At 46.1% G+C, this 17,670-nt stretch overlaps 1 protein-coding gene across 1 annotated transcript in view; it reads right to left on the bottom strand.

Annotated features, from left to right (window-relative positions):
* Positions 1-17,670, bottom strand: part of ABCA13 (ATP binding cassette subfamily A member 13) — a gene marked incomplete at both ends in the record, with an annotated part of 307,539 nt that overhangs the window by 228,569 nt on the left and 61,300 nt on the right. Inside the window, 27 exon segments of the mRNA XM_082846245.1 lie at positions 1,450-1,503; positions 4,210-4,381; positions 8,585-8,661; positions 8,665-8,724; positions 8,728-9,207; positions 9,210-9,581; positions 9,585-9,611; positions 9,615-9,878; positions 9,882-9,944; positions 9,947-10,165; positions 10,376-10,661; positions 12,277-12,656; positions 12,660-12,937; positions 12,940-13,074; positions 13,077-13,311; positions 13,313-13,356; positions 13,359-13,562; positions 13,565-14,116; positions 14,988-15,176; positions 15,179-15,329; positions 15,332-15,925; positions 15,929-16,320; positions 16,762-16,776; positions 16,779-16,893; positions 16,897-17,196; positions 17,200-17,597; positions 17,600-17,664. Of these exon segments, the coding sequence (XP_082702371.1) occupies positions 1,450-1,503; positions 4,210-4,381; positions 8,585-8,661; positions 8,665-8,724; positions 8,728-9,207; positions 9,210-9,581; positions 9,585-9,611; positions 9,615-9,878; positions 9,882-9,944; positions 9,947-10,165; positions 10,376-10,661; positions 12,277-12,656; positions 12,660-12,937; positions 12,940-13,074; positions 13,077-13,311; positions 13,313-13,356; positions 13,359-13,562; positions 13,565-14,116; positions 14,988-15,176; positions 15,179-15,329; positions 15,332-15,925; positions 15,929-16,320; positions 16,762-16,776; positions 16,779-16,893; positions 16,897-17,196; positions 17,200-17,597; positions 17,600-17,664 (6,121 nt within the window).

Genomic DNA, 17,670 nt, shown 5'->3' with positions numbered 1-17,670 from the left:
CTCCACTGACCCCGACACGACCACAGGAGAGCAGAAGGGGAAGGATGGGTGAGGGGGCACAAGACCCAGGGATGCCCAGGCGCCCTCCCAGGTGCAGGTCTGTGCGTCTGATTCCGACAACACTCGTGGAAGCCCCTCGGGCCTTCACTCTCTGCTCCCCTCCTGGGCAGGGAGCTCTCTAAGCCACCCCCAATCCTCCACCCGACACTTCACAGCCCTGCCTTCTCCCTCCTCCACGGAGGCCCTCATCCTGGCCCCCAGGTGCCCAGACATATCCGGATCAGAGCCGCAGGTACAAACAAGGAGCCTCATTTCCGAGAACGCAGGCTGAACAGAGTGTATTGCACTGGGGAGGGTTCCCTCGTAGAAAAGCACCTCTGGCTCATAATCTGTACCTATATGCAAATTAAATCTAATTCTACTCAGTTATAGCACTCCCGCTATAGCAGGATTTTATTCTTAAATTTAACACCGTGATAATATTGACATGCAGGAGGCTGTAGAGAGGAAAGAGCACCCCCCTCCCAGCAGCAGAGACACCGGGAGGAAAGCTCCGACCCCTCCTCACGGGCACGGGGGCTCCAGGCGGGCGGTGCCATGTCGGTGGGAAGCCTGAGCCCCGCGCCCTCGAGGCGGAGACCACACAGTGGACTCCCCTTCTTGGGCTGGGGCAGGTCTGTAACCGTCCAGGCACTGGACCATCCAGACGCAACGCTGCCCACAGCGGGGATGGAAGGTCCAGATCTGGGAGGTGGTAGGAGACCCCCGGCTCAGCCTGAGGTCCGGCCACTTTCTCCGACTGCTCACCCCAGAAGAGCACGTGCTGCCACTTTTTAATGTAGTTTCTGATCCCCATCGAGCTCCTAACGGCTGTTTTCAACCATTTAGAGCAAGGAGTGAAAGGGGGTAAGGAGCTGGCACCCCTAACCTTCATCGTATCGACTCAACCTCTGGAGACTCTCACTGCGCATGGGATTCCACGTTGGCACTGAGACAACCGTACGTTAGAGCATTTATGTATAGATATTAGAGACGGACAGCGGCACTGTGCCCTTTGCCTGCCTGTCGGGGCAAAACGTTTTCTCTCTAATTGAAACAAATATTAGTTCTGTTAATCATAAAAGTCCATTTCGCTTTCCGTAACATGAAGACACTTGCAAGCACGTGAAAAGCTGCGTGCTGGGCGCCCGCAGGCCCGTGTCAGTCCTGGTCCACCCAGTTCCAACACGCTGGGTCTGCGCACGCGTCTTGGGGTTCGTGGTCCCAGTGGGCCCCGTGCTGCTGGAAGCTGGGCGCTGGGGCGGGGCTGAGCGCCGGGGCAGGGGGGCGCGGGGCGGGGCTGGCGTGGGGGCAGCCTGGTTGCGGGAGGCACCTGTGGTCCTGGGAAGACGGGTGAGGAGAGCAGAGTGCCGGCGGGATGGAGGCTGCTGGCCAGAGTCCCTCACTGACCCCATGACCAGCCGCCTCCTTTAGGGAGAGCTCGTGGTTCCGGGCAGCAGCGAACTGGCGGCGGGGTGGGGCGGGGGCAGAGGGACAGGACTGTGATGAGCAGGCCCACATCCTGGGCGTTACCTGGTCAAGGCACAGTGGCGTTAGGAGTGTTCAGTGACAGCAGAGGCGTGGGCTGGCTGTGATGAGCAGGTGGCGCCCCTAGTGGAGGATGGGGGGCCTGCGACCCACCTTCAAATTGCGGCCCTTCTGCTCATCTCTACTCCGGGCTGGAGGTGAAAACCAAGACTGCCCTGAGCAAACCTCATTTGTTTACGTTTGTTTGCAAAGGTATTTGACATGCCGGTTCCTACCCAAGGCTGGCCTCTCCTCCCGACGCCCCAGGTGGGGGCTTATCCGACTCCTGGCTCCCAGTCTCTGCCACCTGCATCCCCCAGTTAACCACCCTGGGTCACCGGACCGCTCTCCCTGCGGTGGACCTGCCCTGCGTCCCGAGCAAGCTCTCCACGGTGTCCTCCAGCCCCGCACACCCGTTCAGTGACACACCTGGGCCCATCCACTGCTGGCCGTGGCCGGACATTCCCTCCAGGACGTCAGTGTGAAACCCCACGGATCCCGCACAGGCAGGAGTCCCAGGGGACAGAGATACAAGCAGTGAGGGCTCCTGGCATGTGCTCATTCCTTCAGTCAGCAAACATCTGCCAGCATGTGCTCCAGTCCCCACACGCTGGGTTTCTGCTGATCAACAGGCAGGCCCGGTCGTGAGGAGACCACGGGCCAGCCACCCCGCAGGGCACAGCCAAGGGGCCTAATGCAGGGCCCCTGAGCCCAGGAGTGGAGGCCAAGAAGAGCTTCCCAGAGGAGGTAACACCTATCTAGATAATAACAACCGCCTGAGAGTAAGTCAGGAGGACGAAACAGAATAGACGGTGTGTCGGATGCACCTGGGACGGGTGCAGGGCCAGCCTGGCGGGCTCCACGCAGGGCCCAGGGCTCACAGCCCGCTCCGCTGACCCCAGCTCCTCTCTTTTCCTGATCAGCCCACCCTTGGCTTACCCATGTCCTCCTCTGTGCTCACACCCGTCTCCACAGCACTCCTGCTGCCCCTGCTGTCAAGGACCTCAGGCCCGACAGCAAGGAGAGGGTTCTCTGCAGCCTCATTCAGGAGACCAGGCGTGAAAAGGCAGCAACACACGTGCATGGGCAGAGTCACTCCAGCACTGCTGGCCCAGTCTACGGACTCAGAAGTGCTCAGAGACCAGAGTTTACACCTTAGAGAAAGTCCTGAAAATCACCCAGCAGCCCTGTAAGGCCGCTCATGGCACTGTCCTTCGGCAATGGCATGAAGAGGAAATTCCACTGGAATCTGTAGTAGTGGGTTTGACAAGCAGGATCTCAAACGAGTGAACTCATTTACAATATAAGTATGAATGACTCACTAGCATAGACTCTACTCTGAGCATCATGGAGACAGAACTGAATGAGTGACAGGTCCTGCACTCAGTGAGGCTGCAGACGACTGCAGGAAGGGCCTCAAAAAGCTAAAATACAAGCACTGAGTGCCAGGACTTTAGAGAACATGTTCTGGGACTCGGGTCACTGCATGGGTCACCCAGCCCCGGTCAGTGGAACGATCTTCTACCCCAGGCACTGGGCACACGCAGGAGAGGAAGACAAGGATGCTGCCTTCAAGGAAGACTGACGCCGGGGGCGGGGGGAGACTTAAGAAATAGGAGCATTAGGGAAGTGTGTTGGAGAAGACTGAGAAGGAACAACTAGAGAGAAGCAGCATTCAGAGCTCAGGAGGTCTCACCAACTGAATGGGAACTAGTCAGCGCTGGGAAGAGGGTAGAAGGCAAAGGACTCATCAAGGGTCGGCCACAGCAGGCAGGGGACTGGCAGTCAGTGAGAGCGAGCTAGTCCTGGCACGGGAGTTAGTTGCACTTGCCCTGATTTACCATGTCTGTGCCAGAATTCCATTGAGCTTTGTAAGGTTTTGCTGACACGTGGAGCTGAAGGTTGAAGTCAAGAGAGAAGTGGTCACCATCCAATCAGCCCATGTTGCTTGTAGCTGTTGCCATGTTGTAGGTGTGTGTTCATGGCCCCATCTGCTGCTAACAGTGAGTCATTCTTGCAAATAAAATAAAGATCAATACATTTACATGCATCATACACGTTATACAAATCCTATGAGTGGTGTTACAAAAAATAACACATTTGGGAAGCAAAACAAATGCTTAAGTTGGCAGCTTCTTCATGTGATTCTGGTAGTGCTGTTAACCTTGCTGGGAGATACGACTGTTACCTTATTCAAATACTTCCTACTAACATTCACCCACGTTTATTCAGAGTTTGGATATCCGCCATAGACTGTAGTTCTCTGTAATACCACTAAACATAATATTTATTAATTATTAAATAAATTTGTTTCCTATATCCATAAAAAAAAAAGAAATAGGAGCATTAACACTGCATTCGATAGAGGTCAACTCAAGGTCACTGCCAGCGAAGGGGATGCAGGCATCCCTCCGGGAAGAGCCGCTGGCTCTAGCCGCAGGGCACAGCTGAACGTCAGGCCACAAACACAGGGAAGCACATTCCAAGAGCAGAGACACAGCCCAGAAGCCGAGCTCGGGCAGGGAAGGGCCGTTCAGCTGACTGGAGAAGGTCGCAGCCCGGGGGTGGGGAGGCTGGGGAGACTTGGGGCCTTCGAAACCGGCAAGAAGGCTGCGCTTGAGCCCAGGAGAAACTCAGGGGCACCTGACCACCTCGCTGCCCGCCCGGCGGGGCCACTGGGCAGCCCTTCTCCCCAAGCAGCCCACCTGCAAGAAGGACGAGCACACGCTGGACCAGCATCTCCACTCTCCACAGAATCACCTCGAGGTCCTGGGGGCTCCGAGGCTGCGGGAAAGCCCGACTCGCTTCCGCGGCACTTAGGGGGAAACAGCGGCGTTAAAGGTGAGTATCTGCTTCTCCGTGCGAGAACACGTCGTAACACTCGTGAACGAACCGTTCCCCTGCTGGGCCAGCTCGCTCCACAGACATCCGAGGACACAGCCTAGGAAACGGCAGGTCTCCTGTTTTCGTTCAAAGCGTCATTTTGTTGCCAACAAACGTGACATTTGCTCTCTCTTCTTGTCTATGGCCGTCCTCTCAAAATGCAAAGGTACATGATCAGAGTGTGAGAGAGAAAGGAGGAAGCCAGGTGGGGATTCTTACATTTTCCACGTGGGTACAGGAACCCACCTTTACGTAAGGAAGACTCTTATCTTTAAACAGACTCCTGGAGTGCCGTAGTGTGTGTGTGCATGTGTGTGTGTGTGTGCGTGCGCACAAGTCTCTGTGTTCGCATGCGTGCATAGGTGTACTTGTGTGTATACCCCTGTGTGTGTTGGTCTTTATGGAGCCAGCTCCGGTAATGCGGCAGAAAAGCCTCCCGACCAACTTTGTAATAAGCTGCCCTGGCTCAGAAACGCTGAATTCTTCTTCAGACTTAGGTCCTAACGCCACTGAGGTAACGGGCGCAGCAGCTCTCAGCTTTAACCCTGATCTTTCTAACCCCCCAGACCCTGGTCTCTCAGCCTCTGAGATGAGGAACGTGGTCCAGAAGAGCAGCTCACAAACTGTCGCATCTTAAGCCCCCCGTGGCTTTTGTTCCTCCCTCAGATGAGTTTCTATATTCTTTACAAAACTCAAAACCATCCCAAATATCAGACACAACTGAACATATAAATAGCATTATCTGGGAAGCACTTCGAAAAGAAAAAAATATATATATATTATTTTAACTGTGGGCCACATCGACTAATTAAGGCTACAGCTGCCCAAGGACATTCCCTGAAAATAAATATCCTTGACAAGCCCTGGAGATTGATTTTAAAAAAAAACAAAGGCCCGTTGTCTTCTCAACGGGCCAGCCCCTTCGACATCATGCTGAGTCACCCCGTCCTGGGCTCTCTTGCTGGGGCGGACACAGCAGCATCACTGGTCTGAGAAAACATCACCGCGCTGGAGAAGGCACCAGGATGCTGGGACAGCCTGCAGCATGGCTTCCGGGGACCACAGCGAAGTTTCATTCTTTTATATGCAATTCAATATTTCTACAGCATGTTGTTCTAAATTTACTCTCCTCAGAGGAAGAATGAAACTTTCTAAAAAAATGTTTGACTTTTCGTTCTGCTGTGGTGTTGACGTGACCACAGAACAACCTTGCTTAATTCAACACACCTGAGGGCTTAGCAGGGCCCCCTCCCTCGGCAAACGTGGATTTTCCTTCACTGGATTATTGTGTCTTGGTTGTCAGAGTCCAGCCAGTCCTTAAAGAATGCAATTCTCATGTGCTAATTCGGAAACTTCAGCGTGGTGGAGCTGTGTGTACCTATCAGGACACAAGCAAGCTCAGTGACTAAATGCACGTATGGACAGGGCACTGGGATGCTTGAGGTGATGAAAACTGGTTTCTTTACAGTTACGGCAGTTAACTGTGGATGAAGAGAGTAGGAAGCCATTGGGCGCTTTTGAAGGTCAGGTGGAATCATACAAAATCCTCTAGGGAAGCCAGATACAAGAGCAAAGGATTACTCCAAACAATACACAACATAAAGTTAATTTTTCAACTATAAAAAAATATAGCTGAATGTGAAAATAACTGGGGATGGGAAATAGTTATTAGCAACTTGTTTTAGCCCCAGAGAAAGACGAGCTTACGTGTAATTTTTGTTTCTGGCCAGAAGAAAACCATAATGATGTGTAGGGCCATTTATTAATCCCCATCAGGTAATGTTATATATAGACTTTGAGTAAATTGTGGGATTTTAATGACGGCATTTTAGTTGTGCCCCAAGCGTTGTGGGCCTGGAAGGAAGGGTCAGATCTGATGGTCCCTGTGCGGCCGCCACTGGCCACTGCCGGCCTTGCTCAGCAGAGCTGCCGCAGGCCCTGGTCTCTCAGCCTCTGAGATGAGGAACGTGGTCCAGACGGAGGCTCACAAACCCTCGCATCTTAAGGACCGCCTGGCGGCCCATCGCAGGCTGTGACGGGGCAGGTACGAGGCAGCTTGGGATCCTACGTTTCCAACCAGCTCCCAGGTGAGGCTGCAGGGCCACCACCTCACACGGGGGCAGAGGGCCTCTGGGGGTGGGGTGCACGTCCCCCACCCCTCTCCGGGGACTTGCTGCAAAGGCTTCAGACACAAGGAGGGAACAGAGCCAGCTACTGCCTTCTGTTTCTGACCCCCGTTGCCCCTGCAGCTCACTGGCCTTAGTGCTATGATAGATTTAGGGACTGAGCCTAAAAGCAGCACTCACTTCCACAGGGGGCTGGGCTCGAATGGGACGTAACACAGGTGGTGACGCTCGCTGCTGAATGAGGCCTGACCAGAAGCGGGGAGATGACATAGGGCCAGAGGGTTCCTTGGGACAAAAACAGTGGATTCAGGTCTGGGACGACCAAGCTTCTCTTCTCTGTATAACTGCAGGCACTGAAGCAGAGGCAGGAGAAATGAATTCTGCCCAAATTTGCTCTAGATCCCTGACCTCTGCCATCTGGGAACTTGTAGTAAATCTTTAGGATATTAATGGACCTTTCTACTTTTTTAGGAGTTTTGTTGTTGTTGTTCTTATTATTTTAATTTTAAGCTAATGTTTTTGCCTACAAAACATTTGCCTAGATGTCTGTGGTGGTTGTTTTATCCCTAATATGCTTCATGTCTTAAACCCAAATTAATATGCATGTTAAATGCATAGCTTACATTTATTTTACTGTAGAATCCTTACCATACCCCCAAAGGTATCACTGTTATCCCTGTTTTATACACAAATAAAGGGAAGTTCAGAAAGTTTAAAGGATTTGCCTTGATTCAGAAAGTTAGTGAAGTGTAGAACCAAAGCTCACATCCAAGTCAGGATAGTCTGACCCTAAACCCACAACAGGGGGATTTTCTGTTTTAGACTTTTTGTATCTTCCTCATTCAAGAAGGCTATGATCAAAGAATAGTGAAAACAGGAGAAAGAGTGGAAGCAAGTAATCACTAAAGTAGAATGAAAGTGGGCACCAAGCCTTGCGAATTTAAAAACTGGGGTGGTGACTACACCCAGTCAGCTCACAGCCCACTAGTTTCCAGTCTTAGGGTCACGGTGTAAATCCACTCGGTGGAGAACTGGAAACAGCTGGTGAAAGCCAGGACTGGTGAAGAGCAGGGCTTGCCAGGACCAGCTCCAGCTCAAATGAAAATTCAGGGCCAAGTGTCAAGTCTAACACAGTTTAGCATCAGAAACAATGAGGCTCTGAAAGCCATCATTCAAATTCCAAGGCACCAATAGTTCTTTGTGCCAACAGACACATGCTTCACTATCCAAGGAGATCCTTCCAGGTTATTAAAAAGGAGTGGATTCAAGGTGCAGCCGTGTGGCAACAGGACTAACTGAGAATAAGTCAGGCTACCTGGCAGATGAGAGAGGGTTCACTTTCAGTCTCCCTGTGGGACTCAGAAACCACAGACCACCAGAACTGTACTGTCACACAGAGAGGATGGGCTGGGACACAGCTGCACACGCCCTCATCCTAAGGCAGCAGATGACCCGACCCCCGGAGCATGACAGCCAACAGCGCTGGGCCTTCCAAGAGCAGGGTTTCCCTGACCTACTATTCGGGGTGGGCGGCCAGTGTTTGGACATAGATCAACCACAGAGTCGGGTTGAATCTAAGGAGGGAAGAAGCCCGGCCCTGTCCAGGGGGCAGTTACCCTTGACAGCACAGTTTTCTGTGTAATGTGAATGGCCTCAGATTTTTATCTGCATATCAAATAGCAGAACCCTCGGCTGCCAGAGCAGGGGAACAGAAAAACTGTTACATACCTAGTCTTGGGGCACGTGAATAGAATAAGACGTTTTTACTTTTGAAAAACTAATTTACTTTGGAGAAATTTAGGATAAATTCAAATTGTATTTGAATGCCAAATAATGAGGCAAATAGCGACAAGAGACTGGGCATGAGCCATGCCCTGGGGAAGCCAGCTTCAGAGTGTAAGGAAGGTTGAGCTCAAGGAGTGCTGCTTACCCTGGTTCAGTGCAATTCCTGCCTGATTCTGTTTTATAGTTACTGCAGGGGAAATGAAGCAAATTCACTGTTTCATTACCTTGGATGGATCAGTGAGACCTTTTGCCAGTATCCAGCCAATGCAATCAATCCCTTCTGGTATTTCTCAAAATGTGATCATGGTTTGAGGACATCAGGAAAGTCAACCAGCTCTTCCTTGGTCTTCTCATCTTTTCTTGATCAGCTATTCTCTCCAGGGGTTGCATTAATAAAAATTTCAAAAGTGTGCTGAAACAAAGTGCTCAAGGAGTGTGTCTTCTGAGAGCTGTTGAGGAGAAGCTCTTGACTCACGAGAGCTAGTCTACTTAGCACGCTCTGGACTGCTTCTCTGAGTTGTTGGTGAGTCACGTCCTGAATCAAAGAAGTGCTGAAAAGCAAAGCTTTACTCAAATCACCTCTGTTGTCACTTTTCAACCCACTGGAGGCCTTTCCAACTGCTGTTACGGTTTTCAAAAGGTCATTTGGATGTGGAGCCAATGTCAGCAACAGACTAAGAACATCCTTGTTGTCCTTCCCTAACTTATGCCAAAGTGCTTCTGAGGTGAGGTCGATCACCTTTCTCAAGTAAGTCCCTAGTTCCATGCTGTTTTGTGATGGTGTTTCATGCAAAAACAGGATCACTTTACGAGTTCTTTCCCCTTTTGTATCTTGAGGCAAATTATGAAATTGGAAATTGGATTAGAATATAAAAAGTCTTTGTGATTGATGATGTTATTTATAGGAACTAAGTAATCCAGGATTTCTTCCCATAAGTTGACAGAATCCACAGAAAATATTTGGGTCCCATTATTAAATGCTGCCACAAGACATTCCATGTCTCCCAAATTGATTTTCACAGAAGTTAAAAATTCAGCTATTTCTTCCCTAATATCATAAATATCTTTGGACTGGTTCACATATGTGAATATGCTAGATGACATATTGAAAATATCAGAGTCTTGGGAAACAGCAGGTTTGACTCCAATCATCCCAAAGGCCAAGTCAAGAAATGGCGTCAACAAGTCATCTATATTTTCAAATATTAAATGATCTGCTTTTTACAAAGTAATCATTTCATTGGCAACATCTCAAACACTTTGTTGCAAAATGGAATAAAGTGTGTCCAAGAATTTCATGGTGTCGTTGGTGTCCAAGAATATCATGGTGTCGTTGGCTGTGAACACAAAAGGCATTTCAAACATGGCAGCCACCTCTCTTGAAGTTTTCTCGGCCAGCTTAAGAAGCTCCACGGTGGAGGTGACGGAGGTGGTGAGACCTCTCATTTCGGCTCCATGGTCCACCAGCATGGTCAAGAGGGGGTCCAGGGCACGACTCTCTCCACCCACTCTTGCCCTTTATATAACACCAAGTAAGCACTTGGTAATTTCTAACGTTGCTCTGTTTCTTGGGGGGGGGAGGGGGGGAATGAACTATTTATAAAGGAAAGAAAATCGGTTAGATTAGTGAGTATAACTTCTTGGAGGGCAGGGTACAGGGCACATAAGTCCTTAATAAGAGAGTTTAAAAGAGTGTCCATGAGACGTGCTATCTCTATTGACGTTTCTCTCACGAGGTGAACAGCAGACCTGAGATCTTGATTGAGTTTGAAAAGGTCCTCAAAACTGTTCATATGGGGGCTTCCCTGGTGGCGCAGTGGTTGAGAGTCTGCCTGCCGATGCAGGGGACATGGGTTCGTGCCCCGGTTCGGGAAGATCCCACATGCCGCGGAGCGGCTAGGCCCGTGAGCCATGGCCGCTGAGCCTGAGTGTCTGGAGCCTGTGCTCCGCGACGGGAGAGGCCACAACAGTGAGAGGCCCGCGAACCGCAAAAAAAAAAAAAAAAAACTGTTCATATGGGAAAGCAAGTGATTCACCACTGTAAGAAACTCCAGATTATTTTCAGTCTCATTTTTTATTGAGGTTTCCCTTAGAAGAGTGTGGAATAAATCTCCCATTAACTGCAGTACTCGAGGATTATCAAAATAAAATTCTCCACCGTCTAACATAAATGAGCTTTTGATTAGGTGATACACAGCTTCCTTTAAAGATGAAAAAATGTTCAACAATCTGTCCTCTTTCATGGAGATAAGAAAATGATCCCGTTTCAAATTTTCTAGAATTTTATCCTTTGGGACAAAACTGTAAATACATATTTTTTAAATTTCACGGTTAGTAATGAAAAGATTGAAAACATACACAATTGACCCTTGAACAACCCGAAGGCTATGGGAACTGACTTTCCTTTGCAGCCAGCCTCCATGTCTGTGGTTCCACATCCACAGATTCACCCAACTGTGGATCGGGTAGTATTGTAGTACCTATTTAATGAAAAAGCCACTTATAACTGGGCCCATGTGGTTGTTCAAGGGTGAACTGTAGTGATTTTTTTTGCTTTACAGTAGCATGATGGGAGGATAATACTGACTGAAATACTGAAATGCTAAAATACATCCCAGATGAAAATTAATGTTTTGTTGCCAAATAATGAAAAGATTGGATGGATTTCATGTATAAATCCATTGCAATGCCTCAAACCTAACAACTTAAAAAGCCATGCACTTTGCTTTTAGAAAGGAAAGGAATGTGAAATGACCGTACAATGATTCTCAGTGTAACAGGTAACGTCCTTCTGAATGTTCCAAGACCTAGCGAGCCACTCAGCGTGGCAGGGGCTCTGTGACTTGTCAACTCGGTTGGGCCGAGCCCCAGATTCAAGCCCCAGAGCCCCTTTCTTGTGTGTTTCTGGTCTGGTGGGCTTCACAGGAGATTTGCTCATGAGAGTGCACGACAGCCACTTTGTAGCATCATAAACACTAACCTAGGTGCTGCTGGAGGGAATTCATCAGATGTGACTGAAGACCCCAGACAGCCAACTTTAAGTCAGGGAGAAGGGATGCTGCCCCAGGGAAGCCTGACCTCACCAGTCGCAAGGTCTTCAAGAGGGTTAGGACCTCCTGGACCCAGCGAGCCCACCCTCATGCGCAGCTGGATACCTCCTTCCCCATCACCCCGACCCTGCCCCCCAACGGCCCCCTGTGGATGGGAACCTGCCGCTCCTGCCTGTGGGATTCCAGCTTGTTTCCTAACAGCTTTCCCTGCTGACTCTGGACTCCCTCAGCCAGCCCCAAAACTGCGGAAGGCAATTCAATCCCTGTATGAAGTCTTTGCTCTGTTTCTGCTTCTGAGGTTGAGAACTGACTGATATGGACATCACAGAATAAGGTAGAATCTCCCTCCAGCCTTTTCACTGGCAAGATTCAAAAGGAATGAAAAAATAATATATGAAAAAACATAATGTGACTCTGAGTTTTAAAATTTTGGAGTTTTAGCAATTCCAAATATAAACATCAGTAGATTTTTTGGAATGAAAATACTTAAGCCCTTCATTTGTGATTAGACAGTTAATGCATTAATATGACCATCACATATATCCATATACATATATAATAACAATTTTTCAGTTCCATATAAAATAGAATATTATAATTATTTTCATAATCCAAAACTGTAATAAAGCATAATAAGGGATTAATTCCCAGGGGCTAGGCTTATATACATATATTTACTAGTTATATGACAATCATCAAAGTTATTTTACCTTGATTTTTATAAAACGTTCATTAAGACAAAATTTACTTCAAAGATCATTCAAAGGTGTTGGTACAAGTGCTGTCTTTGACACTATAAACTCCAGGAAATAAACTGGATTGTAACATGCAACTACAAGCACTATACAAAGCAAAAGTAAACTCACCTCATCTCTGCAATGACATCTTTGTGGAAGTCTTTCAGCAGAAGAGATATTTTGTCCCCAGAATTTTCCTTTAGTAAAAAGGGGAAGAATGTTTTCAAAAGCTGTTCCAAGAAATCCACTATGCTTCTTGGAGGGAGAATGATTCTCTCACCATTTTCTGACTGTGTATGGTTCAAGGCGAGGTTAATGAAATTCATTATTTGAAGGTTGGTATCACTTAAATTCAAGGCTGCTTCTTGAGCACTCTCAGCTAAGTTGTTGATTGAATTAATTAGGAAGCTTTCAAAAAGCAGCTGAACAACTGAGAAATTAATTAGCTGTTCTTGGTTTAGCAGACGAAGAAGTAGGGCAACATCAAAATTATCTGCTCTAGAAACATTTTAGAGATTACCCAAAATGGTAGCAATATCTTTAGCCAACAAAGCTATATCATCAGTTGAACTCTCGTTAGCTGTAAGAAGAAATAATGTTTGTATCATTTTGGAGTAATCTTCATTTGCGTATTTATGAAACCAGTTTTTTATGATCAATAAAAAATCTTCAATGATTTCTAATGTCTTCAAGGATGATGAATCCAGGCTTTCGGAAAAATGGGCAAGTGGCAAAGTTAGGTTTTGAAGAGCCACTGAATTAGTAATTTGTATTTCTTTGTTAATTTCAGAAACAGGGATCTGATACTAAAGTTATGGGTTAGATATTTCATGATTTGTTCAAACTCAAGCCATAGTTCTTCAAAGTTGTAAGTTGTTTCACTTTTCTTAATAAAACGTGATAGTGCTTCTAAACTACCACCATTTCATTCAGAAATGTCATGAATAGAGAGACTACAGAATTAGCACTATTTTCTAGGCTCTCATCCCTAGAAAGCAAGTTTATTATCCTTTCCAAATGTAAGGAAATATTTCTAACAGATGATTCTCTTCCTTCATCAACATTAAGGATCTTGTTTAAACTAGCTAGTTTATCAAGGAGGCTTTCATCTGATGTGGTTTTTGTAAAGTTGCCTTTTTCTATGATTTGCAAAGCAATCTGCTTTTATGGAACAGCTGGGACAAAGTTCAGAGATGCTGCTATTGTCTAATTTCCAGAAAATGGGACAAATGGTAACACCTTATGACAAAATTCTTGCACAGTTTTCAAAAGCAAAGTTTTAACATGGAAGACTTTGGACAGCTCTAGAAGAATGGAATTCCAATCCATTAATTCATGAATTACACAGGCTACTTTCCTAGTTATTTCCACCTGTGAGCTTTCTTGCCAACATTGTGAGTCTTCACCTGGGGAAGGTGGAGGTGGTCAAGGATACTGGCCACTTTGCTGTAAAAGGAAGGAGAGGTGAGCTTGTGGGCATCACAGGCTCCTGACCTTGGATTCTGCTGAAATCCAGAAGTTGTGTGATTCCAGCACCAAAACACAGGAAGACAAGTTAAAGCCTCTGAAAGGATGCCTGGTTGATCTGATATTAATTCAATTGTGTCCAAAAGAGTTTTAATCACAATAGTGAAGTCTTCCTTGGTGACGTCTGAAAGGCTTATGCCATGCAGGAGCATGAAGTTACAGACGTCCCTGAGGGCCTCCATGATGTTTTTTTTTTTTGTTTGTTTGTTTTTCTCCATGATGTTTTTGTCACCCACGCCCTGCAGGAGTCTCATGGCACGAGGGAGCACATAGTACACGTCGATGGAGGCATCGGCGTCCTCTTTAGGAAGCAGGCGTGAGAGCCTCAGTAGGTGGTTAACACTCCAAGAACGTGAGCTGTCGACAAGTTTTTCCATCAAGTCAACAAAGAAGCTGACCCCCAAACTGCCAGTACCTAACCTACTGACATTCTTAAAGAAATCTCACACTGGTCAGAATGGCCACCATCAAAAAGTCTACAAACAATACATGCTGGAAAGGGTGTGGAGAAAAGGGAATCCTCTTGCACTGTTGGTGGGAATGTAAATTGATACAGCCACTATGGAGAACAGTATGGAGGTTCCTTAAAAATCTAAAAACAGAACCACCATAAGACCCAGCAATCCCACTACTGGGCATATACCCTGAGAAAACCATAGTTCAAATAGAGTCATGTACCAAAATATTCATTGCAGCTCTATTTACAATAGCCAGGACATGGAAGCAACCTAAGTGTCCATCAACAGATGAATGGATAAAGAAGATGTGGCACATATATACAATGGAATATTACTCAGCCATAAAAAGGAATGAAACTGAGTTATTTTTAGTGAGGCGGATGGACCTAGAGTCTGTCATACAGAGTGAAGTAAGTCAGAAAGAGAAAAACAAATACTGTATGCTAACACATGTATATGGAATCTAAAAAAAAAATAAATGGTCATGAAGAACCTAGGGGCAAGATGGGAATAAAGACACAGACCTACTAGAGAATGGACTGGAGGATACGGGGAAGGGGAAGGGTAAGCTGGGACAAAGTGAGAGAGTGACATGGACATATATAACTACCAAATGTAAAATAAATAGCTAGTGGGAAGGAGCCACATAGCACAGGGAGACCAGCTCGGTACTTTGTGACCACCTAGAGGGGTGGGATAGGGAGGGTGGGAGGGAGGGAGACGCAAGAGGGAAGAGATATGGGTACATATGTAAATGTATAACTGATTGACTTTTTTATAAAGCAGAAACTAACACACCATTGTAAAGCAATTATACTCCAATAAAGACGTTTTGTTAAAAAAAAAAGAAAAGATCCATCAGGCTTTCACTTATCTGTTCCAGCTTGTCTACTAGCAGGTGTATGTCTGTTTTCTTGACCGTGCACAGGAGAGAAGTTACCTTCTTTAAAACTTGAATAGTACCTGGCTCTTGTGGAATATCGTGATAAACTGAGGGCATCAGGGCGTTGAACGCCTCTCTCATGAATTCAATATTGAGACCACAGCTTTCATTAATCCATGAGAAATTATCTGGGGTGAATTTTGGAAATCATGAGATAAATTGAAGGCAAGGTAACTAGCTAACTGATAAAATGAACAGCCTAAGCTGTGTATATTATTTTCCTTTGGACTGGTAGCAAATATGTTTAATTTTTTTTTTCAGTTTTAGAAGAGGTGTTCTTTTCCAGGATGTTAGGGGAAATATCTTTCACAAGTTTTTGAATTTCCTTCCCCAGAGCTACTAAATGCAGCCAAATACTTTGAAACTGACAAGGCATTTCATCTGACATTTCTATGGGTTTTAGAATTAATTCAGTAAAATGTTTCCAGTTGGATTGAGGCGCAGAATCAACGTCCCTTGTTAAGTTGTTGATAATCATCCTTACTTGGTTTGTGGAATCATTTAAAAGAGTTAATAAAATCTCAGGTTTTGGTACCTTTTCTTTTTCAAAGACTGCATTAAGTATAACGTTTAGAAAGTCAGCCACATTTTTTAAGTAAACGTTCACACAATTTATTTTTGACATATTCCATGAACAATAAGGTCCCATCATTCTATTCAACATCCAAGTAACAAGCTTCAAAGTAGAGCTCATTTTGTTTTCCACATCTGGAAATATTCCCTGGCAGCTTTGGGGAATTTTCACATCACTTTCCAGTGCAGACAAAATCTGAGTGAGACCAACACGAAGAGGAGTGAAAACATTCGTGTCCAGCTGAAATATTTGAGCCAGGCGTCCACAGATTTGGGCTCACATTTGCAGCCATGAAATGGTACAGTGAACGGCCGTAAATTCATGGAACTCACTGCCGTTTGCTGAGAGGTTTGAAAGGATTTGTGCCCACGGGAGAATAGATGAAGACCCCTCATCTATTGAATAATTCATGGAAGAAACGCTTTTATTATCCAGAACAAAGCATTCACTACCTAGCAGGGCTTCTGCTGAGCCATTGATGAGTTGGCTCACATACTGAAATAAAGAAAAAGTAGCGTGGATCACTTCCACTGCGGGACCCTCTGTAGACAACAGGGATTGGACTTGAAGCTCCAAAAAGTTAAAAATTGACAGCAACTGTTGACAGTAAGATACTTCAGAAATTCCCCTAAGAAACCCTGTTGTCTCATATAAAAATGAAAATGCTGGGGCTTCCCTGGTGGCACAGTGGTTGAGAGTCTGCCTGCCAATGCAGGGGACACAGGTTCGAGCCCTGGTCTGGGAGGATCCCACATGCTGCGGAGCAACTGGGCCCATGAGCCACAACTACTGAGCCTGCGCATCTGGAGCCTGTGCTCCGCAACGAGAGACCGCAACAGTGAGAGGCCCGCGCACCACGATGAAGAGTGGCCCCCACTCGCCACAACTGGAGAAAGCCCTCACACAGAAACGAAGACCCAAACACAGCCAAAAATTAATTAATTTTAAAAAAAACTCAAACACCCACATACATATATTCAACACCTGAAATCCGTTCCAACATCAGGCAAGATTGAGATTAGCTGCTTAATAACAAGTTCCCTATCCCCTTCTCCCGTTTCCTTCATAAAAAAAAAAGAAAAAAAGAAAAAGAAAAAATGCAAATGCTTCACTGATGTTTTGGAAATAAGTTGCTTTATGATATCCAAAATGTGTTTTGAGATTTGTGTAAGGAAAGACAGCAAAGACCCTCTCCTCTGAATGCTCAAGAATTTATAAATATATTGGTAAAATGAAGAGTAAATCTAGAGAAGTAAAGCTGAATCTTTGACCTGGAAGACATTTAGATAGACATGAGTCAAAATTGTATCAATGTCTTGTTTTTGAGGTTCAGAAAGGGCTGAGAAAAGGTCGGATGTATTCCTCATAGCATAGACTGTGCCTACAGCTTCTGTGACTTGTTCCTGCCTCAGAAATCCTAATTCATAGAGATTATTTATTATCACTTCACTTAAATGAACAAAATCCATTTTCCTGGCTGGCGACTGAGGCCAATCTGAATGGAACAACTGGGAAAAGTTAAAGCTTTTACTATGAATCCTCTCATTTTATGGATCAGAAAAATTTACAAGTGTAGACAAGATTCCCAGTTTAGCTCTTTCTCCTTTTGAAGCGCCATGTGTCCACAATGCCAGGATCTTGGGATTCATTCCAAAAAGTATTAATTCCATAAATCTCAAGATATTTCTTGATTCCTTCCTTATCCAGAGACTTTCAAGAGCTTGTACCTTTTCAATCATTTCTTTGCCAAATTCCAGAAGTTTCTGAGTATCAATACCAGGTGTGTCTCTCTCTAAACTCGCTAAATGATTTATCCACAAATGACTTGTATTTAGAATCGTCTCAGGGAGAGGTGAGAGGTTATGGAATTTGGGAATACTGGATGAGCCGAAAGGATTGGGCAATAATAATTTCTCCCAAAATCCCGTAAGAGATAAAAGGAAGTTCTTTGCTCATCCTCAAGGGTCTGCAACTTCTTTTCCATCATTAGAAGTGCCTTTGTGAAATGTAAGACCCTACAA

Source organism: Leucopleurus acutus, assembly GCF_964270905.1.
Source record: "Leucopleurus acutus genome assembly, chromosome: 9".
Classification (NCBI taxonomy): domain Eukaryota; kingdom Metazoa; phylum Chordata; class Mammalia; order Artiodactyla; family Delphinidae; genus Leucopleurus; species Leucopleurus acutus.
This window is presented reverse-complemented; position numbering and strand designations above follow the sequence as displayed.